This window comes from Myotis lucifugus, unplaced genomic scaffold (assembly GCF_000147115.1).
Source record: "Myotis lucifugus unplaced genomic scaffold, Myoluc2.0 scaffold_272, whole genome shotgun sequence".
NCBI lineage: Eukaryota > Metazoa > Chordata > Mammalia > Chiroptera > Vespertilionidae > Myotis > Myotis lucifugus.
The window spans coordinates 1,303,953-1,330,541 of NW_005871320.1; the positions used below are offsets into that span (position 1 = coordinate 1,303,953).

Below are 26,589 nucleotides of genomic sequence, written 5' to 3' on the forward strand. Positions count from 1 at the left end.
TCAGTCTTCACTCCGTGCCTGCATATGCAAATTAACTGCCATTTTTTGTTGGGTTAATTTGCATACTCACGCTGATTGGCTGGTGGGCGTAGCAGAGGGTCGGTCAATTTGCATGTTTCTCTTTTATTAGTGTAGACTAGAGGCCTGGTGCACAAAATTTGTGCGGGGGGGGTGGGGGTGGGTTCCCTCAGCCCAGCCTGCACCCTCTCCAATCCAGGACCCCTTGGGGGACATCCCTCTCACAATCCTGGACCGCTGGCTGCTAATTACTCGCCTGCCTGCCTGCCTGGTCGCCCCTAACTGCCCCCACCTGCCAGCCTGATCACCTCGTACTGCCTCTGTGTGCCAGCCTGGTTGCCCATAACTGCCCCACGCCAGCCTGGTCACCTCTTACTGCCCCCCTGCCGACCTGGTTGCCCCAAACTGCACTACCCCCCCCCCCTTCAGTCATTTGGTCGTCCCTCACTGCCTCCCCCTGCTGGCCTGGTCGCCTCACGCAGCCTGCTGTTCAATCGTTTTGTCATCCCTCACTAACCCCCCTGCCGGCCTGGTCACCCTACGCAGCCTGCTTGTTCAGTCATTTGGTTGTCCCTCACTAACTCCCCTGCCGGCCTGGTCGCCCTACGCAGCCTGCTTGTTCAGTCATTTGGTCGTCCCTCACTAACCCCCCTGCCGGCCTGGTTGTAGGCAGCCATCTTGTGAGGGTGTGAGGATCAATTTGCATATTACCTCTTTATTATATAGGATAGCACTTAGCATGGTGCTGGGCACACAACGTGAACTATAAAACACCCATCTACTATTGTTTTTACATTCTGAATTATAAGTACTATTCACCTTCCTTCTCCTGCTCTCTTGGAAGAGACTTTACACACACACACACACACACACACACACACACACACAATGCCGAGTCAGATATTTCCTAATGGCCTGCTCTTCACTGAGCGGAAGCACCTCCATATTTGGGTCATTAGTAGCTTGGCTCTGATCCAGAAATCAGTTTCTGGAGAAATATATTACATTTTATTTCTAGCTATGAGTGAGAGATACTGTATTTTTTTTTTTAAGTAGTTGGTTCTCTTGATAAAATATAGCTATGGATAGAAAATAATAGATAGTTGTCTTTTCTATCATATTAGAAAGAAAACACTGTCAGAAAGCAAAGAAGTGCTCAAAGACTAATGGACCAATGTAATGATTGGGCAAGGGAGGATTCAAGTTGAATCTAAAGTTTCAACAACTAGTGACAGGGAGAAGAGTGGTACAATTAACAGATGTTTAGATACAAGGAGGTGGAGGATGGTGTGAGAGAAAAATTATGAGTCTGGCTTTAGTAATAACAAATGGGACAGCAGGATATTCAATTAGATAAATCTTGCAAGCAGGAAAAATGTATGAACAGATGGGGTAAAGTGAAGTATGTGAACATCATATCCTATATATTTAAAATGTGGTCTCGCCCAAATGGCTCAAATAAATCTTTGGTAATTCACTGCCAAATTTAAGCCTAGAGTAGTACTGGCAGTGTATCTTTTTGGAAGTTTGTTTTTCTTCACAGTTTCAATATCATATTATAGAAGTCAATACCCTATATATGAAGGAATATAAAAATATTCACTAGACCTGAACAGAAACAAAATTAATTTTATTCTCAATTGGTATGAAAGTGATAATAATTAAAAATAAAACCAAAATCTAGAAAGTAGCTGTAAATCAAAGCCTTAACTGGAAGCCATTGATTAGGTTTATGAGTTGACCCCTGGACATTGTATATATACATACATGCATTTTTCTTTTTGTCTTTTTTTCTTTAAATCCCCACTTGAGGATATTTTTTCCATTGTTTTTGTTTGTTTGTTTGTTTTTTAGAGAGAGTGGAGGGGTGGGAGAGGAGGGGGGAGGAAGGGAGGGAGAGAGAGAGAGAGAAACACTGATGTGAGAGAGACACATCAACTGGTTGCCTCCTGCATGCATCCCGGCAGGGGCCTGGGACTGAGTCTGCAACTGAGATATGTGCCCTTGCCTGGGAATTGAACCCGAGACCCTTTGGTCCACGGGCCAATGCTTTAAGCACTGAGGAAAACTGGCCAGGTTCCCAAAGGGTCTGTCATCCCAAAAGTAATTAGGTATAAAACTGCATTTCTCACTTTATTCCTTTTAAATATGGCCATATGAAGAACAAGATTTCATCTAATCTCATAGCATGAGGTAACACAGTAGCAGAATACTAAAAACAAATACCCACCACCCCCTTCCCAGTTGGGCATCTACTTCTGTTGGGTATAAATTTTAACCTATCAAGTTTATTTCCAGTAATCTATTCTAACTGAACAGCTAGATAAATGAACAAAAAGATACATTATAAAGATGTTCATCAGAGCACTGTTTAAAGTAGCAAACACTGGAAGGGATCTAAAGTCCAACAACAGGGGCTGGCAAACATGATGGTGATGCATTCAGTGGCCCTCTGTGTCCACTTAAAAATGATAATGCATGCATATTTTTGAAAAATGTTAATTTTAACTAGGAGAACATAAAATTATAAAATGATTAGCAGGATTCCAATTAATGAAAGACACACTCATAGGTATCTATTTATAGAAGTAACATTCTGGAAGGATATATATGAAAATAATAGTATTTCATAATAGAAGAATTACGAACAATTTTTCTTTTTCAAATATTACTATAACTATGGATTACACATGTAATAATAATAAAAAACATTATTTACCTTGAACCAACCCTCCCAATGCCAACAAAATCCCTAATCATTCACCAGCACTATATCCATCTCTAGCTCCTACCCGCTTCTCCTTGTCAGGCAAAACACTAAAACAGTGCTTAGTAAGAGTCCTCCATTCCTTCAGTTCCTGTGTTTACAAGTATGAATCAGTAAAGCAATCTGCATCTAGCACTTGGAAGATTTATCCCAGTTCAAAGTTTATACCTCTTGCCTGAGAAAGATACACTCATGTCAAAAATGGATGATTGGGGCGGGGGGTGGGGGAGGTGGGTAGGGAGGGTGACAATGAATGCTAAAAGAGAGCCAAGACTTATTTTTTAAATTAGGAAAAAACCTAAAACTTTCTATAGCCATAATATAAGAATAAACAGCTGATGTTTGTTAACCAACCATATAAACATTCTGAGTGCAAAGTGATGGCAAAGCACCCCTTTCTGTGCTGGAAACTCAGAGCAAACTGTGATGATTTCAGGCTTCTGTCATGGTAGGTGCTGAGATTTCCCCCTGCTTGTCAGACACGGCAGATTTATACTGCATGTTTAAATTGTTTACTTTATTATTTTTAGGTGGAAGGATAGAGAAGAGTTATGAAGGGGGAAATCTACTCAGAGGCCATCAGTTTCTGGTACAGCACCCTGTAAATCACCACTCTACTAGAAAAGAGTCCATAACTTGCAGTGATACCACACAACCATGCAACAGGCTGCATCTGGATTAGCTCCAGGTCGCGTATTTCAGAAAAGGTACTCCTGGGTCCACACACAACAAATACCGCAGGCTACATAAAGGAATTCTCGCCCATGTCCAAAATGGGCTCTTGAGACACACTATGTGATTCTGGCCTACATGGAAGCCAGAGGTTGGCAGCGGATCTAAGAGTTAACAAGCGAAAACGTGCTGCAAATCCAACCACTCTGACATGCTGGGAAAGCATGCTGACACATGGGCTGACCCTGTGTGGGAAACACCATTGGAAGAGCAGCCATTTTCAGAAAGCCCAGAAAAACAAACTTCTTTAGAGCATTCCCAAACACTGAGTGAGAGGAAGCCCTGGACTACCTAAGAACAATGATCTCAGCTTCATGAACACCTCCATTCCTTTTGCTTCAATGCTAAATTCACTCAGTGGGTCCTGATTTTGTTTTGCGATGGTAGAGGCCCTAAGGAGAAACTGATTCCACCATTCTGGACCTACAGGGCTAAAAGCTCCGCTCTGTGGAAAGGGGGTCACACCATAAGTTACAGTCCCTGGCCAACAGGGCTCTCTATCATCTTACAGGAATGCTGTTTGTCATGCAGACATAAACATACACCAAATTCATTCTCATGCTCACAAAGTCAAAATGCTGATGTCTGTATTAATTCTAAAAGGACATGTTGAAGCACTTGAGAAATTAAAGTTACTCATTCATAGTTCACAAATTGGTTAGTTGTCCATGGGTTTTTAAAAATTGGCTTTAGATGATTTTCAGAAATAACAATTTTACCCTTTCCCCATCTCCCCAGAATATATCAATAAAACAATAATGTATTCTTTCAGTGACCTGCAGGGCTCGTAGCTAATAGTTATATTTTACTCCTTGGTGTTAGAAGATAAAAACAGTAACTTCCCCAATGATGCAGAGCCAGGCTGCATAGCAGGTTCTTTCCAGTCAATAAATCTATTTTCTAATTACACAGAAAGACATGTTTGTCTTTTGGCCCTGATTACATTAAAAATACCAGAAGTATCTTTGCTTTAATGTGCATTCTAGAAACACGACTCCCCAAGTGAATATGATCCATTAATAACATCTCTTTAACTACTGTCTAATGATTTTTGCTGACATGTAATATAATATTTTATGGCTGTTTTCAACCATCTGTCCTTCTTTCCCTCAATATGAATTAGCCAGAGATGTAATGAAATTTCTTGTGCTTTGTGCCATTACACATTTGTTAATACCAAATATAGCAATTAAACAAATCATGCCTGTCACACACACTGTATATGGAGCTATGATATGGGCACTGCTTAAGAAACTGGAACCTTCTGTCTGCAAGTTTCTCAAAAGCTACTTCTTGAGCTGAGCCAGGGTTCTAACCTGGGTAGTAGTACTTTCAGGTATGCACCCAAGATGTGTAGGGCTAGTGAAGCATGAGGTCTGAATCAATCCTAGAACAAGAACAACTAGCGGCATTAAAGGTGCCATACTTTAAGAGTTAAATGTAATGTTTAAAACGGTAATCCTTTCCTATTAAGTTGATAATAATTATATTAACACCTTTGAAATTTCACTAAATTGTTATTAAAGGGAGCAATTAATGAATACAAGAGTGATTAATAATACATCATGTCATATTTTAAGTTTTTTTTAACTTACAAATTTACTGTTTACTGAGTGTCCATTATGTACTAGTCACTTTCTATGGTCAATTTTTCTGAGTGTAGGGCTCATGTTTAAATATATATACAAAAAAAAAAGAAATTACTTTGATAAAGAAGTGTATCTTAGAGTAATGAACCACCTTTCAAAATACAGTAACCTGCTTTCAATAGGAAGTTATCCTGGAGAAAACGGGCAGATTCCTGGCAGCACTGGCTGCTGTGGAATCAGACCTGTGAAGTGATATAGGAAACTGCAGATTGAAGGACCTATTCCAAGGCCTGGGGTACACCAGGGTCCAAGGAGGAGGGTCCCAGTGACCATTAACTTCACTTCTGGCCCTGAGCTCCAAAACAGTGAAAACTGTGACTCAAAACACAAACTGGAGAAAGCTGCCTCCTGTCTTCAGTTCTCTATTGTCAGATCCAATGTTTTCCACAGTAGATACTTTGGAAATATATCTGGCTTCTTCTATTTTTTTTGTTCATTAGGGTGAAGGAGGAATAATCTCCCACTAGCTGCTGCCTGTGTTTAGATCTTACAATGCATCTGTGCAGGGCAATGAAAGCTCTACAGAATATTTAAAATCATGAAAATTTCACCTCCATTAAGAGAAAAGCCACTAATTTCATCCCTCCAGGGCATCAGTGATAGTATTAAGGAAAGTGTCACTTTTAAAATTAATGACTGTGGTTAAAATGAGGAATATATATATATCCATCACTTCCCACTCCTGGCTTTGCCCAGAGGGGATAATGAATAGAACCCAAGGAACATATATTGCACAGGGAAATTTTCACTAAGACTCCAGTTACAAAAATTAAACTGAAGATCATTCAGTGTGCTTCTTCCTGTTTGCTGTAATTGGGACACTTCTTCTCAGAAAGGGCTTACTTATAGACTTAGTTAATGATTAGTTTAAAGAGGGTAAGAAGGCAAATAACACTTTAAATTTCTTAAATCCTCTCTTGGTCTTTGTATTTTCCTATAATCTTTATTCTATCTTTATAGTTATAGTTGGTAATCATAAGGTCCCAAATATTAAACTGAGGTGAAAATACAAATTTTTCCTCCCTCTCTTTTAAATAGGTACTGTGCTTAGTTAAGTTTAAATTCTAAAAATAAATTGAGATGAGTTAAGAATATAAAATACAAACCAATCCTTCAATTTTTTACAGCTAATTACTAATGCTCTGCTTCTTAGCCAATTGCACTTGGAGACCTCATGCACATAATTAATGCACTAAAATGCTGCCATTCACGTGTTGACAAATGGAGGAAGAATGCCTTCCACTTATTGAGAACCTGATTCTCAGCTAAAGGCTTTGAAAATATATTACAGTAAGCAGTATTTCACGAAGAGGCATTCCAGACTCTTGTGGAGATTCCTGTGCTATATGTAAATGTGCAATCGTAACCAACGCCTGGCTATATGAGTTTTGGATTTCTGAGCCAGTGCATACATAATAGCATAAATCTGGACCCCAGGAGGATCCAGAGGTCAAAAATTAGATGCTACCAGGAAGGAATTTCTGGAACTATAAAGACTTCATTCCTACTTTCAGCTGGAACTAACAGCTGTCCCTTAAAATGTACAAAAGCTTTCCAGTAAGCCACAGCTTTTTCCACTTGAATATTTTATATGCTTATTCACCTTCTCTTTTCTGGCTGACCTAGTGATTTAAGAAGTACTAATGGGCTTGGCCGGTGTGGCTCAGTGGTTGAGCGTCAACCTATGAATCAGAAGGTCACGGTTTGATTCCCATTCAGGGTACATGCCCAGGTTGCGGGCTCGATCCCCAGTGATGGGTGTGCAGGAGGCAGCCGATCAATGATTCTTTCTCATCATGGATGTTTCTCTCTCTCAAATCAATAAAAATAGATATTAAAAAATATTTTTTTTAAAAAAGAAGCCCTTCTTGAATGACTGTTGGGGGAAAAATTTAAGAAAATATAATTTGAATATAGTAAGATAATTACAATATTTCTGAGGATTCCAGGACAAAGGGCTGTGGCAATACTAAGGAGAAAGGGCCTGTGATTTAAAATAAACTTAAAATTTTTTTCAATTACAGTTGACATACAATATTATGTTGGGAGCCATTATAAATCACATATACATCTCCAGCTTACAACAAGAGGTTTCTGGCTCCTCCAAGCCAACTCCCGATTTGGCCTGGAGTTAAAAGTTAACCTTGCGATTTAGCCTGGAGTTAAAAGATAACATACCCTCACCCTAAGCACAAAGCAAGCTACATCTCCACTGATAAGCTGCGACATTCCAAAGCCTGTTATATCCTTAACGACTTCCTTTGCCCACCCCCTTCCTCTAGAAACAACATAAATACCAGCCGCTGTAAAAATAAAACTGAGGCTTGATCAGAACTTTGTCTTGCCTCCATTTCTTCGCGTCTCCTATCCTCTCATTCCTTTGCAGGATTTGGTGCGGTGTACCCACGAAGCGTGCCCTGCAGGTCGGGGCAATATTATATTAATTTCAGGTGTGCCACATAGTGATTAGATATTTATATAACTTATGAAGTGATGACCTCCCCCAAGTCTAGTACCTATCTGACACCATCCACAGTTATTATAATACTAGTAGCCCTGAGCATGAATCCGTGCGCCAGTAGGTCGCTGCCACCCTTCTGTAGCTCTCTGCCCACTGCCCCACCCCCCGTAGCTTCCCGCGCCCCCATAGCTTGTTGCCCTGCCCTCTCCTGTAACTCTCTGCCTCCTGCTTGCTTGCTGACCTGCCCTGTCCTGTAGCTCTCTGCCCCCTGCTTGTAGCCAGTAGGTCGCTGCTGCTCTCCTGTAGCTCTCCGCCCGCTGCCCCTCCCTCCTGTAGCTCCCCCTCCCCCCACCTCATAGCTTGCTGCCCTGTAGCTCTCCACAGCCCGCTTGTACCTCGCTGGCCCAGCCTCCTGCTGATCTGTGATCTGGTCGTGATGCGCTTGGTCATTACGCCTCAGGGTGTAACAGCTAATTAGCATATTCCTCTCATTATATAGGACTAGAGGCCTGGTGCACGAAATTCGTACACTCGGGGTGGGGAGGGGGTCCCTCAGCACGACCTGCGCCCTCTCGCAGTCCAGGAGCCTTTGGAGAATGGGCCTAAGCCAGCAGTCGGACATCCTTAGCACTGCCGTGGAGGCGGAAGAGGCTCCTGCCACTGCTGCTGTGCTTGCTTCTGGCCGAGTGGCGCTCCCCCTGTGGGAGCACACTGACCACCAGGGGGCAGCTCCTGCGTTGAGTGTCTGCCCCCTGGTGGTCAGTGTGCATCATAGTGACCGGTTGTTCCACTGTTTGGTCGATTTGCATATTAGCCTTTTATTATATAGGATTACTGACTATATTCCCTATGCTGTGGTTGTTTTAAAATATGACCACAAGTTTTGCGACACTCCTACAATTGAGAACTGGGAGTGGAGGGAGTCCTATGTCCCCATCCCTGGAATCTGAGCCTGCGACTGCTTTGAGCGGTAGAATACGGCAGAAGTCATGCCATGTGATTTTCAGGCTAGGTCACAAAAGGCCATGCAGTGGTGTCTTATCCTCCGGAACACTTTCCTCTGTAGTTCTGATCATGGTAAGAAGTCTGAGGCTGCTATGATGACAGGAAGCCCAACCCACATGGAGAGGCCATGTGGAGATGTTCTGTTCAACAGTCATGGCTGGTGCCAGTCTAGGCTCCGGACCTGCGTGATGAAGCCTTCGGGTGATTCCAACTCCCAGCCAATGCAGTCATCCCCAGCACTGCAGTGCTCCCAACTGAGGCTAACATCATGAATCAGAGGTAAGCCATTCCTACTGCGCACCATCAGAATTCCTGATCCATCTGTGAGTATAATAAATATGGTGGTTGTTTTACACTGTTGAGTTTTGGTGGTAGAGATAAATCTTTGGAACAGGGCCCGAGTAATACTAAGAAAATATCTGAAATGGCTGTTTGGTTCTACTAGTAAGCTTTATTCAAAGTTTTCATACTGAATATTAAACTGTCTGCAGTCTGTTCCTCAACTTCTCAGGAGCCAACGGGAAGGAGGTTTTCATAGCTTTCACTCTGATAAATACTGTGGTTTATAAATAATCCTTGGTTGTATTGTGCCTGAGGGCTAAAGCACCAAAAGAAGTTTGCTAATGTTATGATCGGACAGATTTGCCTTTGAAAATGAAGTTTCCAACTTACTGAAAATGAAAATAATGTCAGCTGATTACCTATTTCACAGTGGTTTAAAGTTTTGGTGACTATGAGTCAGATTTCGAAAATGGGAGAATAGAATTTTATCTATGTTGCCATGGAAGCAGAGAAACCTGAAACCTGGTGTCTTCCCAAATTGCCCATCACATAATCAATCACACAGGAGCAGTGTTGTACACAGGAATATGCTTCTTTAATGATCTAAATGACATAGTTCCCAAGCACTCATTCTGCTTAGGGTTGTTGGCTCTTTGAAAATATCTCAAATATCCCTGACTGCGTAAATGTCTTAAATGTGTATAAAACACGAGAATGGCAATATGAAGGAACAATGTGGAAGTGATACTACAGTTGCATCATCAATAATTGAATAACTATCAGCTCTCCCATTTCTTTGTGTGTTTAAGAGATCTGTGCTCTTGACAGGTGTGACCACTACTGAAATGTTTGTTTTAGCAGCAAAAATCAGATGATTTTAGAAATTTCTCTGTTACTTACTATATCTTCTTAAGCCTTTCCTTAAATTGCATTGTTGATGTATTCATAAGGATCTCAGAAAGAGGTTCCATTATGGTGATAGGAATAATCATGTCCTTGCTTTGAACTAAATCACCTGACCAGAAAACACTACCCCTGTTCTTCAGGACGATTTCTTTTTTAAAGCACCGACTACCTTTCTGAGGGCATAATTCAGTGACATACAGGTTTCGCTTACAACACAATTATCATCCGAGTGAAGGGTGCTTGTTTAATTTGGCTCTAGACCCAAACTCCCTTGTTGGCTTGGTAGGACATGTTTCTTTCCTACTGCCCTGGCTTGAGGAATACTTAAGTCTTTCTTTCATCTTTTTAGCCATACCTGTCACACATGTCCTTACGGAACCAGGTTATTTCAATGACTAGCAAAAATATAAAATTTAACTAGAGTCATAATATGCTCTAACTTATTATCTTTTTCAAACTGTTTGAAGGGCTACAGAATAAGTTATGAATATGTAGCAGTGACTTTTCCTATTATTGCAAACAAGTCAGGTCAAATGCATTTATAGAGAGATGAGAAATGATTATTAGGAAATGAAGACAATTTTCAAGAGATACACTAGATTTCATACTCCATCAAGACTGTCATTTTTGGAGATAATGCATTCAAGGGATGACACATCTTTGTTCAAAACATTCCTGAAAGCCACTCACTCCTCTTCCTGGGCTCCTGCTATACCCATATATGCCACCACTTTTCAGTATGTATTTAATTGTTTGTGAGAATGTCTATCTTACCCTAAAATTGTCAGCAGCTTAACAATAAGAACTCAAATTGTCTATTTATCTTATATCCCTGGTGTCCAACATAACACTTGGCAACACAGTAGGTACTCAAAACTTATTGAATGTAACTCATACATTTGTTTGTAGATTGTCGGTGTTGGCAAAGTTTCATCCTTTGAGGGTAGATGTACTTTTTGAAAACAGTTAAAAGTGACTGAGTCAAGTATAAGAAAAGAAGCCACAATACTACTCAGTTTTCTTATGTGCACTGGAAACCAGAACTTAGGCCAATTCTGAAAAGGAAGTTTACTGTGGTAAACAGGCAGGCTCTTAAGGTGAATTATTTGAAAACTAACACGCGGATGTAGAGCTTCTAAAACTAAACTCTTTGTTTTCTGCAGCAGTAAGTGTGTGTGTGTGTGTGTGTGTGTGTGTGTGTGTATAAGAGATACAAAATCATTTATATCAATGTTTCTTAAATAGACATTTAAATATGGATAGACTTCATATTTTGGCAATCTGTGATGTTGTAAAAGCGACTGAAAAGATTTAGCCTTTCCATTTTGGCTTCCTGTTCCACATCCTTCCTGTTTCACCACATTGCAGCCTGAAGGAAAGCACCAGTATAGGCAGAACTAGAAAGAGCAACCTTGTTCTTTTCCTTGGCTCACACCTTCCTGTGGCAGTAATTATGCGCAGTGGTGCAATAATCCCTTCCCTAACGCCTATGGCAGTGATTTTCAACCTTTCTCATCTCATAGCACACATAAACTACTAAAATTCTGCAGCACACCAAAAAATACGTTCTATTTTTTGCCAATCTTACAAAAAATAGGTATAATTTGATTCATTCACATCAGAATTGTTGTGTTGGCTGTTGTCGTTTTTAAATTTGACAAAGGAAAAGAGGTCACTGCTCCGACTAAATATCCAGGTATTGAATGTTTTAAAAATCCTTGTGGCACACAGGTTTAAAATCAGTGGCCGATGGAATTCAGGAAAAATGTAGTAATGAGGACAGTGTTAAAAGATAACCTGGATCAACTAAGAGGAAAGCGATGCCCAATGTAAGGTTGGAAGTAAGCTATGTTGAGGATAAGCATTACTGTGAATTAGCTAGAAGCAGGTGACCTAGGCCCGAGGTGATACCACTAATGCGATTCAGTGCTGACATTTGGCCTCCCTCTACACCCAGCATTCTTTACTAAATATTTAATTTATTTAATGCTAATTTTTAATCCAAATAAAAGTATAGCAAATCTGATAGAATTAAAATTTATTCTTTTTAAAAACTGATGTATAACATATATAGTAAAGCATACATATCATTTACGAATCAAACTATCTTTCTAATGGCTAAAAGCAAGTAATTTCCTTCTCTGACAACTTCCAAAAGGAAAAGTTAATGACATCACTTCTAGCTTTAATATCAATTACTTCAAGAACAAGAAGAAAAATCTAAACAAATTTAAACCCCAATATTGACAGTTAAGTAAAAAGAGGTTGAAAATCAGAGAAAAGTATTTTTTTTTTTATGATCATGTGCAAAAGAGACTTTATGTAGTGCTTGTAAAATGACAGGAACAGAGAAATGAATACTGAGCACTTCAAATCGAGCTGCATGCTACATTTAACAGAGAGAAAGCACACTCTCTCGGGATTCTTATAAAGGCACTAATCCCATTCACAAGGGCTCCACCCTCATGATCTCACCAATCCTAATTATCTCCCAAAGGCCCCATCTTCTAATATTATCACATGAGGACTTAGGGTTTCCGTATATGATTTTTGGAGGGGCACAAACATTTAGTTCATAACAGACACAGAGCACCATTTTTTAACTATCAGAAAGACAATCTATTAGTAATTCACTCCAATGTCTAATAGCACCAAAGTGGCTGCAAACATTATTTATGCTCAGCTAATCTATACTAATAGAGGAATATGCAAATTGTCCAGGACTCCATCACAGAAACGTCCAAACAGCAAGCTGCATGGGGCAACCAGGCTGGCAGGGGGGTTAGTCAGAGACGACCAAACGACTGAATAGCAGGCTGCGTGGGGCGACCAGGCCGGCAGCGGGGTTAGTGAGGGATGACCAAACGACTGAACATCAGGCTGCATGGGGTGACCAGGCCGGCAGGGGGGACAGTTGGGGGAGACCAGGCTGGCAGGAGGGGCAATTAGGGGTGACCAGACCAGCAGAGGGGGGCAGGTGCAGACAACCAGGCTGGCAGGGGGGGAAGTAAGGGCCAACCAGGCTGGCAGGGAAGCAGTTAGGGGTGATCAGGCTGGCAGGCAGAGGCAGTTAGGGGCGATCAGGCTGGCGGCGGGGGGGGGGGGCGCGCAGTTATGGGTGATCAGGCAGGCAGGCAGGTGGGCAGTTAGGAGCCAGTGGTCCTGGATTGTGAGAGGGATGTCTGACTGCTGGTTTAGGCCTGATCAGGACATCCCCTGAGGGGTCGTGGATTGGAGAAGGTGCAGGGTGGGCTGAGGGGACCCCCCCCCTCCCATGCACAAATTTCATGCACCGGGCCTCTAGTTCTATTATAACTTTCTGCTGGAGTCAACTGTTCATTGTTTTAATTTTCAGCACTCTGCCTGTCCAATGCTTTCTAAACACCTGTGTTTCTGTACCCTGCTCTGTAGGCTTCTATTGATAAAGTTTATGTAATCCCATTGAAAACACAGGCACCAGCATATCCTCAGTCAGGACATGTGTATACAGATTCACATGGAAGCTTGTCCTTGTGTCCACATGGGCTCCATGCTTCTGAAAGCAGGGACTGTCAGGTATCTCCCTCTTCCTCACAACACACACACACACACACACACACACACACACACACACACACTCACCCCAACATTTACTCCAAACATCTCAAAACACGAGGTCATTTAAGAATTTATGAGACCTGCTGACACCTGCTATTAATCTCTGGCAGTTTCATTTATAAGAGTCATGGCTTGCCGAGGGTAACACTTCAACCAAGTGAAGATTTAGCTGACATTTAGATCAACAACTACTTCCCTCATCCTCATCGCTCCTTGACATGCTGAGTGAAACATAAAATAAAAAAACCATATTACTGTCATCAAGGCAATATGGCCAAGGCTAACAGAGGAGCAGAGAGGTTACAGAGGGGACTAAGGTGAGGGCCAGGTTGGGGAATTAGGTAATTTTTGGCAATAGAAAGAAGCCCTAGATCAGCTAGCCTATCATGTTTATTTTACAGCCCAAAGAGGAAAATGCTGTCCCTAAGCTGTACAAACATGATGTGATTGTACTGTGGCCTTATTCATAGGGCTGGCTGAGGATGTAGCTCTGACCCAGGTTATAAGGGGGAGTCTAAAATACAGGGCAGGAAAAAGAGAAAATATTATAAAAGAGATTAAATGGGGTATTCCAAATGAAGATTTCCTTTTCAAAGTTTTTTTTCTTCTTCTTCTAAATAGGGAAAAAGATGAGGCAGCTGACCCCATCCTGATCCTGCTCCACCTGTCTAGAGGGGCATTATGCCTTGATCCCAGGGGAGAAGCTGGAAGACAGCCTTACATTTACAGGGAGCATCATGATTTTGAAAAACATTACACACATGACCTTTTGTAAACCAGAGAGAAATAGAAAAATGAACAAAATGGGTGGAGTTGAAATAGTTTTCTCTATTATACTTCCCTGCTACAAATGATTAAAATAAAGTGAGTTCCTTTTAAAGAAAAGGTTTACTGGCAGTTCAAATTTGCTGTTTCATAAATGAATAAAACATATTTGCATGCGTGTACACATCTGTGTTCACAGTTACATGCTCTTGTAAGACCAGAAAATGACTACATCATGTCCTTATTAATTTTCTTATCACTGAGAATTAAATGCACAATTGTGAAAACAATTTTAGAAAAGGAACAAACACCCCTCAATAATTCCATCAGTCTAAATAGTTTTCCTTTATTGTGGTAAAACAAAAACATATATAACAAAACTGATCACTTAAAACATTTATTTAAAAAATTTCTTTATATTTAAAAATTAAATTGTTAGTTATACATAAAATTTATCATTTAAACTGTTTTTAAGTTACAGTTCTGTAGCATTAAATACATGCATAACCACCATCCATCTCCAGAATTCTTTCCATTCTACCAAACTGAACCTCTGAACCCATAAAAAAGAATTCTCCATTCTACTTTGTGTGTCTATCATTTGACTATTCTAGATATTTCATATTAGTGGAATCATATGATATTTGTCCTTTCATGGCTGGCTTATTACATTAGTTTAATGTCTTCAAGGTTCATCCATGTTGTAGCATGTGTCAGAACATCATTCCTTTAGAAGGCTGAATAACATTCCACTGTACACATATATCACATTTGTTTATCCATTTATCAAATGACATTTTGAATATTTTCACCTTTTAGCTATTGTGAATAATGCTGGTACAATCATTGGTATACAAATATTTCTTTGAGACTCTGCTCTCAATTCTTTTGGGTATATACTCAGAAGTGGAATTGCTGATCATATGGTAATTTTATGTTTAATTTTTTGGGGGGAACAGCCATACAAGGTGCATTTTACAATCTCATTCCTCATGGTGCTTATAATATACTTTTGGCTGTGGCTTACCATACATTTCTCACTGTGCTTAATCACAGGAATGTCATTATGTCAGATGGAGTCTCATTATGCCAGGCACACAGGCTGATCAATTTCCTTTACTTCTAGCCACACATCACAGTGTCTCAGGTAGAAACAAGCAAGCTAAGTCTGAACACAAAACCATAAATGATGATTCAGCTACATAAATAGATCTGCTTACTGGGCTAATCTGAGGACACCAGCACCGTCCAGGAGATAATTACTGAGAAAATCTGAAGAGCCTATAATTCGTAAAGGCACCTATAAAACCTTTGGATTCTCCTGAAATTTATAGCACCTGCTTACTCCACCTTCTCCGGGGCTACCATGTGTGGCAGCATAGATGTACAATGTGGTCTGACCTTGTTTCTAAACTTGTAGCTGTTATCTACTGATTTCCTTCCTTTGTTGACTTCGCTACCTAGCTCAGTTTTCCTGTCCACTCATTCCGCTGCCAGCATTTTTAGGCCTTTCAGCATCCATGCTACTAACCTTGCAAACATCTTGGCTTATACATATCCTCAAATCAGATGATTCTCATTGCCTACTTATGTCCCCTACCTTTAAGTTGCAGCTTGAATCTCACTGACACACCCAAGCCCCTGACCTTCATTCAATCTCCCAACCTTCTGTTTTTCTCAGTCTGTCATCCCCAAGCTTGCTCTTCCTCCTTAATGAGTCCTCCAGTTGACTGGTCCCTCTCAGCATGGGCCTGGTGACTTGTCACTGCAGTGATGCTTGCCTGGGTAACCCTGCCTCATCAGACTTTTACTGCTGCATTCTCCTTGCCAATCTCTCTATCTGTTCCTGAATGTTGCAAAACAGGACTGGCTGTTTGCTGATTCAACTTTAACTTTGCCATCTCTGTTGCCCTTATCTTCATTCCCATTCTTTTTGTTTTGTTTTGTTAATCCTCACCAGAGGATATTTTTTCCATTGAATTTTTAGAGAGAATAGAAGGAACGGGGAGAGACAGAGAGAGAAACATCAATGAGTGAGAGACATGATGACTGGTTACCTCCGGCATGTGCCCCAACCTGGACTGGGGATGGAGCCTGCAACTGAGGTATGTGCCCTTGTCTGGAATTGAGCCTGAGACTCTTTAGTCTGCAGGCCAACACTCTAAGCACTGAGCCAAACTGGTTAGGGTTTCATTCCAAATCTTAATGTACTCCCCTCACTTTCTCCACATCTACTGTCACAAATCCTTTTCATTTTCTCTTCTCAAGCAACACACATCAATCTTACAACCCTAAGTTTATACAGAGTTTTGCTCTTTACATTTTTAACAAGGATTGGGACCATGTAAAATGAATGAATTTTCATGAAAAAAGAAATTGTTGATACATTTGATTACATAATTATAAGTTTTTACCAGCCCAAAACACAAACCAGATTGAAAGATGAATGACAACCTAGGAAAAAGAACATGTGAACTTCAATTTCTCCCTTTTTGCCTCAGAATTATCCTACATGTCTTTTTATCTATTCTATTCTCCTTCCCTTCTCTCCTGCTCTTTGCTACCAAATGTCTCTTCAACATTTAGTGCCTCTGCCTCTGGACCACTAGCTTGCTCTGCGGATTCTGTTCTCTCCCACTGAAGTTGCTCTCAGAATTACAAATGGCCCCCTGACTGCCTCTCCCAAGAAGGCTTCCTGCTGAGCCGCTCCATAAGTAATGGCTATGGCCAACATCATGCCTCAATACTCCCTCAAGTGCTCTTGTGCTCTTCTCTCTGCCTGCTCCCTCTAGGCAACACAGTCCAGTCTCAAGGTTTCTTCACCTTTCATCAGATTACTTCCAAACCTGAATATCTTATTCTAATCGGCTTTTAAGCTCTCAGTCTGTATTTGCAAACATTTGCTGGATGTTTCTAGAAGTTTTAAGGCTGGCATCTTAGACTTGGTATGTTCAAAAGAGAACATTTCCTTTTATCATATGGGTCTTCTTTATTCCTTATTGCTAATGCCATTCTCACTGATCAAAGCAACACACACACACACACACACACACACACATCCATATAAACACAAAGTCACACTGATATAACATGCGAACTTTACCCATAAAATGGCAGCTCAGATTGAGGACCAGGGTGTTGACCAGGAATCAGCTAGTACCTACTGCAGATCCTGATAAACTCAGGTACCTGTATTCTTGTTCTTTGCTATTAAAACTGAGTCAGGTATTAATTAATGTGACATTTCTGAAACCCTAGGATGCTGTGTAGACATATGAATACCTGAATTAAACCAAGAGCGTTGTTATTTTAGGCTGAAGTATATGTGTAGTCATTGGTTTTGTGATGACTACTTTTGCAATTTTTAGCTACTCTTTATGGCAGGGGAGGGGAACGTCTGGCCCATGGGCCATATAAGGCCTGAGAAATCATTTGGTCTGGCCCTGCCAAGGCATTAGGGATGAGTTAATAAAATATACCAGGCTAATTTTTAAGTTGATAATTTTGTATGGCCCTCGAATGTTATAAATATCCAAATGGCCGCTGGCAGAAAAAGGTTCTCCACTTAGTGATTGGTTTTTAAGTTGGTTAAGAAAATAGAGTTTAGCTTTTATTCCATGCTTAAATGTTTAGCAAAGGTTCATTTTTAATATATTTTTATTGATTGTAGAGAGAGGAAGGGGAAAGGATAGAGAGAGACATACATAAGAGAAAAACATCAATCAGCTTCCTCCTGCACTCTGTAAGCTGCATGCCCCCCTATTGGGGATTGAGCCTGCAACCCAGGCATAAGCCCTGAATGGGAATCAAACCAGCCACCTCTTAGTTCATGGGTGGACTCTCAACTACTGAGCCACATTGGCCGGGCTAGCAAAGATCCATTTTAAAGTTGTAATTATTGGATATACAAGATTAATAAATAGATCATTAAATTGAGAATATAACTTATCCATGACCATAGGCCCCCTGGATATTAAAAGGCAATAAATACCTTAGAGGTATGCCATACGTGTCTTTATTTAGCAGCTCAGTGTCATGGCTTTGTCTAGGAAATCCAGATCCTCAGAACTACCCACTAGGCAGCTGTTCTCAACCTGTGGGTCACGACCCCTTTGGCGGTCGAATGACCCTTTCACAGGGGTTGCCTAAGACCATCCTGCATATCAGATATTTACATTAAGATTCATAACAGTAGCAACATTACAGTTATGAAGTAGCAATGAAAATAATTTTATGGTTGAGTCACAACATGAGGAACTGTATTTAAAGGGCCAGAAGGTTGAGAACCACTGCACTAGAGCATGTGTATTTTAAACAAGTGGTTCTGAGATGTTGCCTATTTAAGAACCACTGTTTAGATTCTGCCTTTAACCAGTGTGGAAAAATAAAGTACAGTAACTAGTGTGGCCATGTTTGCTTGTCATCAATGGACCTTCTATATTCCTTAGTTTAAATGCACCAATTTTCAAGGAAGCTATAACCTAAGAGGAGAGAATATTTAATGTTACAGAGAGATTTTTATTGTGAAAAGACTGAGTCTGCATGTATACGTCTAGCAATTGCCACATACAGTTGTAGAGACTATAATGAAAGCATAAATCTTAGATCCTAAGAGCAAATACCTGGCGCACACATTATTTCATTACTAAAAGGCTTCTCTTCCTCTCTGCCTTTCCTCCCCTAGTTTAGTCTCCATGTGAGAGATGTTAACCTATAGCTAATTTGCCTTTATTTAGAAAGGCATTTGAGAATGGTATCTTTTGTTGGCTAATCCAGACCTACGAGTAACGCCTCCAGGAAAGAGAAAATACATGCTGCTTTGGAATTTCTGCCCTTTCCCATGTTGTATAAAGGAAAGGCCCCCAGCGCTTCCCACCCTCTATGGCAGCGGTTCTCAACCTGTGGGTCGAGACCCCTTTGGGGGTCGAACGACCCTTTCACAGGGGTCGCCTAAGACCATTGGAAAACACATATATAATTACATATTGTTTCTGTGATTAATCACTATGCTTTAATTATGTTCAATTTGTAACAATGAAAATACATCCTGCATATCAGATATTTACATTACGATTCATAACAGTAGCAAAATTACAGTTATGAAGTAGCAATGAATATAATTTTATGGTTGGGGGGTCACCACAACATGAGGAACTGTATTAAAGGGTCGCGGCATTAGGAAGGTTGAGAACCACTGCTCTATGGCATCTTCCATCTGCTGCTGGGACAGTAATCTTAAGTACTTGACTGGGGGATTCTGCAGCTTTGAGTGGCTGGCATCATTCCTGTTAATCTCACTCAATGAAAGCAGGTTACATGGTGTCTGGCATATAAGAAACACAATGAATGGTAGCTGCTATAATTATTATTATTGTTCTTATATTTGGAACTATTATTTAGTGACAAAGGTTTTCCATCCAAAGGGATCATGTACCAACGTAATTCTAAGAGATTCCAGTTGTTAAAAAATTTCTGGAAAATAAGCCTACTACTGAGTAATTTTACTCAGTCTATGCAATCTCCTATTCTGAGTTTCACATCAAATCTCATTTCTCTCTACTCCCACACTCATCTCTTCCCCGTTCAGATCCACTAAATCAAGTATGTGGTATAGAAGTGGTCATTACTCATCTTTTGGCTATGTAACTAGAAATACACAAAAAAGGCAGGAAAAAAGAATCTGACAACTGGATCTTATTTAAGGCTCTACTTGAGTTGTTAAGAATAGTAAGAATCACCCTAGCTGGTTTGGCTCAGTGGATGGAGCGCGGGTCTGCGGACTGAAAGGTCCCAGGTTTGATTCTGGTCAGGGCACATGCCCGGGTTGCGGGCTCGATCCCTAGTAGGGGGCATGCAGGAGGCAGCTGAGCAATGATTCTCTCTCACCATTGATGTTTCTATCTCTCTCTCCCTCACCCTTCCTCTCTGAAATCAATAAAAACTATATTTAAAAAAAGAATAGTAAGAATCAATCCTGGCCCGTGTAGCTCATTGACTGAGAGTCATCCCATGTACCAAAAGGTTGCAGGTTCAATTCCAGTCAGGGCACACACCTGGGTTGCAGGCTCCATCCACAGTAGGACGCGTGCAGGAGGCAGCCAATCGATGATGCTCTTTCACATGAATGCTGTTTCGTTCTCTCTCTATCCCTTCCTCCTCTCTCTCTAAAATCAGTAAAACATTTAAAAAAAAGAATAATAAGAAACAAAGTATTATTTTCTTTTCTTGTGTATCAAAAATTTTTATGTAAGGGATTAAAAATAGTCAATTTTCTTGTCTTGAGACTTGCCTGCATTGAAGACAAATGATTGTGCAGATATATTTTCTTAAATGTCCACATTGTAGGCACTGTCTTTTTTAAAGAATAAAGTTATACTTTTCTTTTTCCTCTTTAAAAGGCAATAGGGATTAAACAACCTGGTATTCACACTTCTATTAAGGCTTGATATTACTCTGTGGAGTTGCTGTTAAAAATCCTATAAACACAAAAAGGAATTGCTTACATGTTATAAAGATCAACCTTATTAACATTTTAATAAACTAATTTAAGCCATCTGGTGTTTAGAAAATGGATCTGGTTCTCCTAAGAAAATAAACAAGATATAAATAACTCTTGAGTTCATGGGGTATTTTTTTTTTTTTTAAAGGAAAAGGACTTTCCTTGGATCATACAGCCTGGATTCTAACATTCATTCATTCACCCACCCATCAAACCCTGCTGAGCACCTTCTGTGGGTCAGGCACCACTCTAGGTTCCAGTGTTAAAGAAACAATCTCTGCCCTTGAGGCACTTCCAGAGGGCAATAAGTAAACAGACGATCTGTGAAGAAATCAGCAGAAAAACAGGGAGCTGAAAATAAGGCAAGTGGCACCTCCTATTAAACCTCGAAAGGCCCTTCCCTCAGGATAAAGCTCAAGTATGGGTTGCAAGGTCCCAGAGGTCTCTCATTCCTGCTTATCTCTGCAACTTATCTCTACAAGCCCTTATCTCTGGTGACTAGTGCTCTTGCCTTCACATAGCTAACTCCTACTTGCTCCTTGGCTAGTGTGAAGCCTTACCTCAAATTGTCCCCTCCTCCTCACCTCCTGGCCTGAGGGCTGTGTCTGTCTTAACACCACTGAATTCCTAATGCCTGGGTGAAAGTGTGGCACAAAGGATAAATATTTGTTTAATGAATGAGTGAATGAGTGAAGGAACAGAGGAAGCTGTGTGAGGAAGCTGTGTGTGCATGTGCGGGTGACTAAGCAATGAATGCATGCCTGCCTTGTGCTCAGGGCAGCAGGGATGAAAAGCTGAGTGAGCCAGCAAGGCAGGGTGGAGGGAAAGAGCAGGCATTTAAAATGGCTACAAAGGGAATTTTCCCAGGACACAGCCTGCCTTTCTGAAACAGTCTAAGCTTCTGGAGACATACCAACAGATATCAGGGAGAGATGAGTTTTGGCTTCAAATATCTCTGGCTTGAAATGAAAACTGAATACAAACACATACCTACTTTGTCAGAGATGAGCTACGTAAAGCCTACAGTACAATACCTGACACAATACAGGCCTCAATAAGGTAAACTCTAATATCTAAAATGTAATACAAAACAGTATGATCTAGTTTCTGCCCATGAGAAACCCAGGGCCCAATAGGAGAAATGGGCTACTCATAAGGCCTCTACAAAGTTTATGAGACATAGTGTTTCCACCTAATATGTAGAAACAAACACTGGGAAGCAGCCAAAATGCATAGACAAAGAAATGTGTCACAATGAAAGAAGAGCTCTCCAGAAAAATAACTAAATGAAATAGACGCAAGCAAACTACTAGATACAGAGTTCAAAACAATGGTTATAAGTTTACTCAAAGATCTTAATGAGAGCTTCAGGGGACTTAATGAGAGTTTCAAGGATCTTAGTGAGAATTTCAAGAACCTTACTGAGAACATCAAAGACATGAAAAAGGACCAGTCAGAAATTAAGCATACAGTAACTGAAATAAAGAATAATTTGCAGGGATTCAACAGTAGAGTAGAGGATTCTGAGAACCAAATCTATGATTTGGAATATGAGGAAGCAAAAAAACACCCAACCAGAAGAGAAAGAAGTAAAAAGAATAAAAAAACATGAAGATAGTATAAGGAGCCTCTGGGACAACTGCAAGCACACCAACATTTGCATTATGGGGGTGCCAGAAGGAGAAGATAGAAAGCAAGATATTGAAAATCTATTTGAAGAAATAATGACAGAAAACTTTCCCTATCTGGTGAAAGAAATAGACTTACAAGTCCAGGAAGAGTCCCAAACAAGAGAAACCAAAACAGGACCACACCAAGACACATCATAATTAAAATGACAAAGGTTAAAGAGAGAATATTAAAAGCAGTAAGAGAAAAGCAGTTAGTTGCCTACAAGAAAGTGCACATATGATTGTCAGCTGATTACTCAACAGAAACTTTGCAGGCCAAAAGGGAGTGGCAAGAGTTATTCAAAGGGATAAATAGCACGGACCTACAACCAAGATTACTCTAACCAGCAAAGCTATTGTTTAGAATTGAAGGTCAGATAAAGAGCTTCACAGAGAAGAAAAAGTTAAAGGAGCTCATCACCACCAAACCAGTATTATGTGAAATATTGAAGGGTATTCTTTGAGAAGAGGAAGAGAAAGAGGGAGGAGGAGGAGAAGTAGGAGGAGGAGGAAGAGGAGGAGGAGGAAACAATGATGATGAAGAAGTGACAGTAAATACATCAACAATTGAATATAAAAATGAAAATAAACAAACAAGGAATCTACTAAACAAAATAAACTGATGAATGAAATAGAACCAGAGGCATGGAAACATGGAACAGACTGACCAATCTTAGAGGGAAGGGGAGTGGTAGGTGGGAAGAGATTAACCAAAGATCTTATATGCATTACCTATGGACATAGGCAATAGGGTGATGAAGAGGGATGGGAACTGGGTGAAGGGGGGCAATGGGGGAAAAAAGAGAGGTTACCTGTAATACTCTCATCAATAATTATTTAAAAAAACAAATAAAAAGAAAACAACACACAAAATAACAATAACAAAACAAACCCCACAAATACTGGAAAAGCTCCTCAGTCTCACAACTACAGGCAAACCTCATGCTTCACTTCCCTAAGCCTCGCAGCTATTGCATTTTCAAGTCAAGGCAAGACCGGCCACCAAAAAAATGATTGTGGCTCACTGAAAGCTCAGATGATGATGAGCAATTGGTTTAATCAATAATGTATTTTTAAGTTAAGCTGTATACATTTTTTTTATACACAATGCTACCGCATACTTTATAGCCTACAGTAGGATATAAACATAAATTTATATGTACTGTAAAATAAAAAAAGTTCATGTGACTTGCTTTACTGCAGGAGTCTGACACTGAACCAGGATTATCTTTGAGGTCTGCATGTACTTCCTGGAATTAAAGCTAGTGTCTGAATCTGTAGAATGGGCAGTGGATAAAATGGGATTTGTCAGGAACAGTGTGGCTTCTGGGTCCAGACTCTTATCTACTCTACAACACTGCTTCTCGGCTGGTCAGAGGACTGGCTCCACTTCTGCTGTATGGATGCACAGAAGACATCTAACCTTCTTGCTTGTGATGGTTTTCCAGGTATATGAGGACAGACCTCTTGTGCCTTTCACACTTGTCTCTTAAAAAAAAAGTCAAACATCTTATATGTAGAATCTAATGAACAAAATAAACTGATGAACAAAATAGGTACAAAGACATGGATATATGGAACAGACTGACAGATCTCAGAAGGAAGGTGGGCAGCTGGAATAGATTAACCAAAGAATTTATATGCATATATGCATAGTCCATGGACACAGACAATAGTGCAGTGAAGGCCTGGGCTGGGGCAAGTGCCCGGTAGAGGGGGTTAAGAGGGGAAGAATGGGGACATCTGTAATACTGTTAACAATTAAAAAAAAAGCCAAATGTTGTAAAGCCTTCAACTGCTTAACAAATGATGTGGATTTATTTTTTCGAATCCTGGGTCTCCGTCTTGTTTGGGTTTGGTAAAGTTTGTCTCTGAAAGGTAGAATCTAGCCATGGACTTCAATAGCCCTGGGTTGAGTCCCAGCCAGGCAAAGTCACCGTTTGACTCTGGGCAAGTAAATTAGCTCATAAAGCCTCAATTGACTCTTCTAAAAATTGAGGTGATATCAGTTCCTTCTTCATAGGAGTCCTCACTGTCCTTCCATCCAAATTTCTTCTCAGGAAGAGCCTTGGCACAGCACATCACTCTCAGGGAGACACATTAGCATTCATTTGGCTGGTGACGCTGAGCGTTATGGGAATGTGTTGTGCTGGCTTGGGAAATAGTTTTCCTATATGTTTATTGGATTCATAGGATACTTTAACAATATTATATGGTGACACTGACTCTTTATCTCTTGCTACACATTTCCCCCTTTCTCATAAAAGAAAAATCCTCATAACAATTTATAATACATCGAAATATTGATGGAAACCTTAAGCCCTAATGTCTGAAGATACCTGTGGGTATGATTTATTATAGAAGTTCCTGTGTTACAACTTAGCAATTAGGAAATATTGATAAATGCAAACACATTATTGATATCAATTAAAAAAACACAAGATTGATGAGCCTCCCACAGTGCTTTGACACAGGCAGTTAGAGAGTAATGCTCATCAATACACATCTAACCTGTATAAATACCGAGGGAAATCAGGCTGCTAGGAAACAAAGGGTGCTTTCACATTAAAGTAAAACAGATGAGCATCTACTCAACAGGAATATCTAACAGAACCTCAAGTAAATTCCTACAGAAAAAACCCAGAATGCTTACTAGTGATTTATGATAAGATAAATAAGGAAAATATTCAAGAGGTGTCAAAAAACATTGACTTGACTAAAGGGTGGCCCAAGTGCCTGAGTTAGTTGGACCCGATTACATAAGTGAAGAGTGTATGCCAAACCAGAACCTAAGGAAAATGGCAGGTTTTAGGTTAGTCTCTTAGAATATATTTTTAAAATGGAGTACTCTTTTTTTTTTATTTATTTTTTATTTTTCGCTAAAAGTATTACAAAGGGTATTACATAAGTGTCCTCCCCGCCCCCCCCGCCCTTGACAAGCCCCTGCCCTCCCTTACCCCCCAGTGTCTTATGTCCATTAGTTATGGTTATATGGATGCTTACAAGTCCTTCGGTTGATCTCTTACTCCCCTTCCTCCTGTCCCCCAACCCTCCCTGGCCTTCCCACTGCAGTTCGACAATCAGTTTGAGGCAGCTCTGCCACTGTATTTATTATTGTTCAAAAGTTTGTAATGGTCTTAATTATCCACGAAAGAGTGAGATCATGTGGTATTTTTCCTTCATTGACTGGCTTGTTTCACTTAGCATAATGCTCTCCAGTTCCATCCATGCTGTTGCAAATGGTAAGAGTTCCTTCTTTTTAACAGCAGCATAGTATTCCATCGTGTAGATGTACCACAGTTTTCTAATCCATTCATCTACTGATGGGCACTTAGGCTGTTTCCAGATCTTAGCTATGGTGAATTGTGCTGCTATGAACATCTGGGTGCATATATCCTTTCTGATTGGTGTTTCTGGTTTCTTGGGATATATTCCTAGAAGTGGGATCACAGGGTCAAATGGGAGTTCCATTTCCAATTTCTTGAGGAACCTTAAAATGGAGTACTCTTATCCTCCCATAACTACATCCAAAATACAACTAAACTCCAGAACAACCATCATTTAGAGTCACCTGAAATCTAGCTGAATCAAGTCCTACAACTAAGGACATAAAGAAGCTATACTGAAACTGGTAGGAGGGGCAGAGACACGGAATAGGCTGGTGGGATAAAAATTGGGAGGGATATCTCGGCTGCAGAGATTCTTCCTGATGAGCAAGAATTCTCAGCCCCATACAAGAGTCCCCAGTCCAGAGTTCCAGGGTTGGGAAGAGAAGTACCCATAACTCTAGCTGTTAAAACTAGTGGGGATTGTGGCTGAGGGAGACAGAGGGCAGTTCCTCTTAAAGGTCTTGTGCACACATTTATTCAGACTTCCTCTGAGCTCCAGTGTTGGGACAGTAGCTCAAAAGGCACCAAGTACATATGGGGAGAAACTAATGTGCCTGGCATCAGGGTGAGAGCTGGAGGGGCAGCTTTCTCCAAGACAAAAGTGCTGGCAGAGGTATGGGGGGCGGGAGGGGGGGAAGAGGAACAGCTGTAATAATCTGAACAATAAAGATTTAATTAAAAAGAGAAAAGAAACAGAGAACCAAAGATGGCTTTTCAAGGAGTAAACTGTATCAAATCTGTAAAGGATAAGGACATAAAAAAGTAGGACTGACTTAGTGATGATGAGGTAACAGTAATTAAAATTTTGCAGGGAAGAAGCTAGAGTTTTAAAAAAGTCAATTAATACCT

At 40.5% G+C, this 26,589-nt stretch overlaps 1 protein-coding gene across 6 annotated transcripts in view; it reads right to left on the reverse strand.

Moving 5' to 3' along the window:
- Positions 1-26,589, reverse strand: part of LYRM4 (LYR motif containing 4) — a 133,798-nt gene that overhangs the window by 54,969 nt on the left and 52,240 nt on the right. Inside the window, exon 3 of one of the 6 annotated variants that reach the window (XM_023763027.1) lies at positions 21,251-21,315. The exons of the other annotated variants lie outside the window; for them this stretch is intronic. Coding sequence (XP_023618795.1) covers positions 21,292-21,315 — 24 coding nt within the window. The 3' untranslated portion in view covers positions 21,251-21,291. Of the gene's footprint in view, positions 1-21,250; positions 21,316-26,589 lie in introns of those variants that run through there. 6 annotated transcript variants of the gene reach the window in all.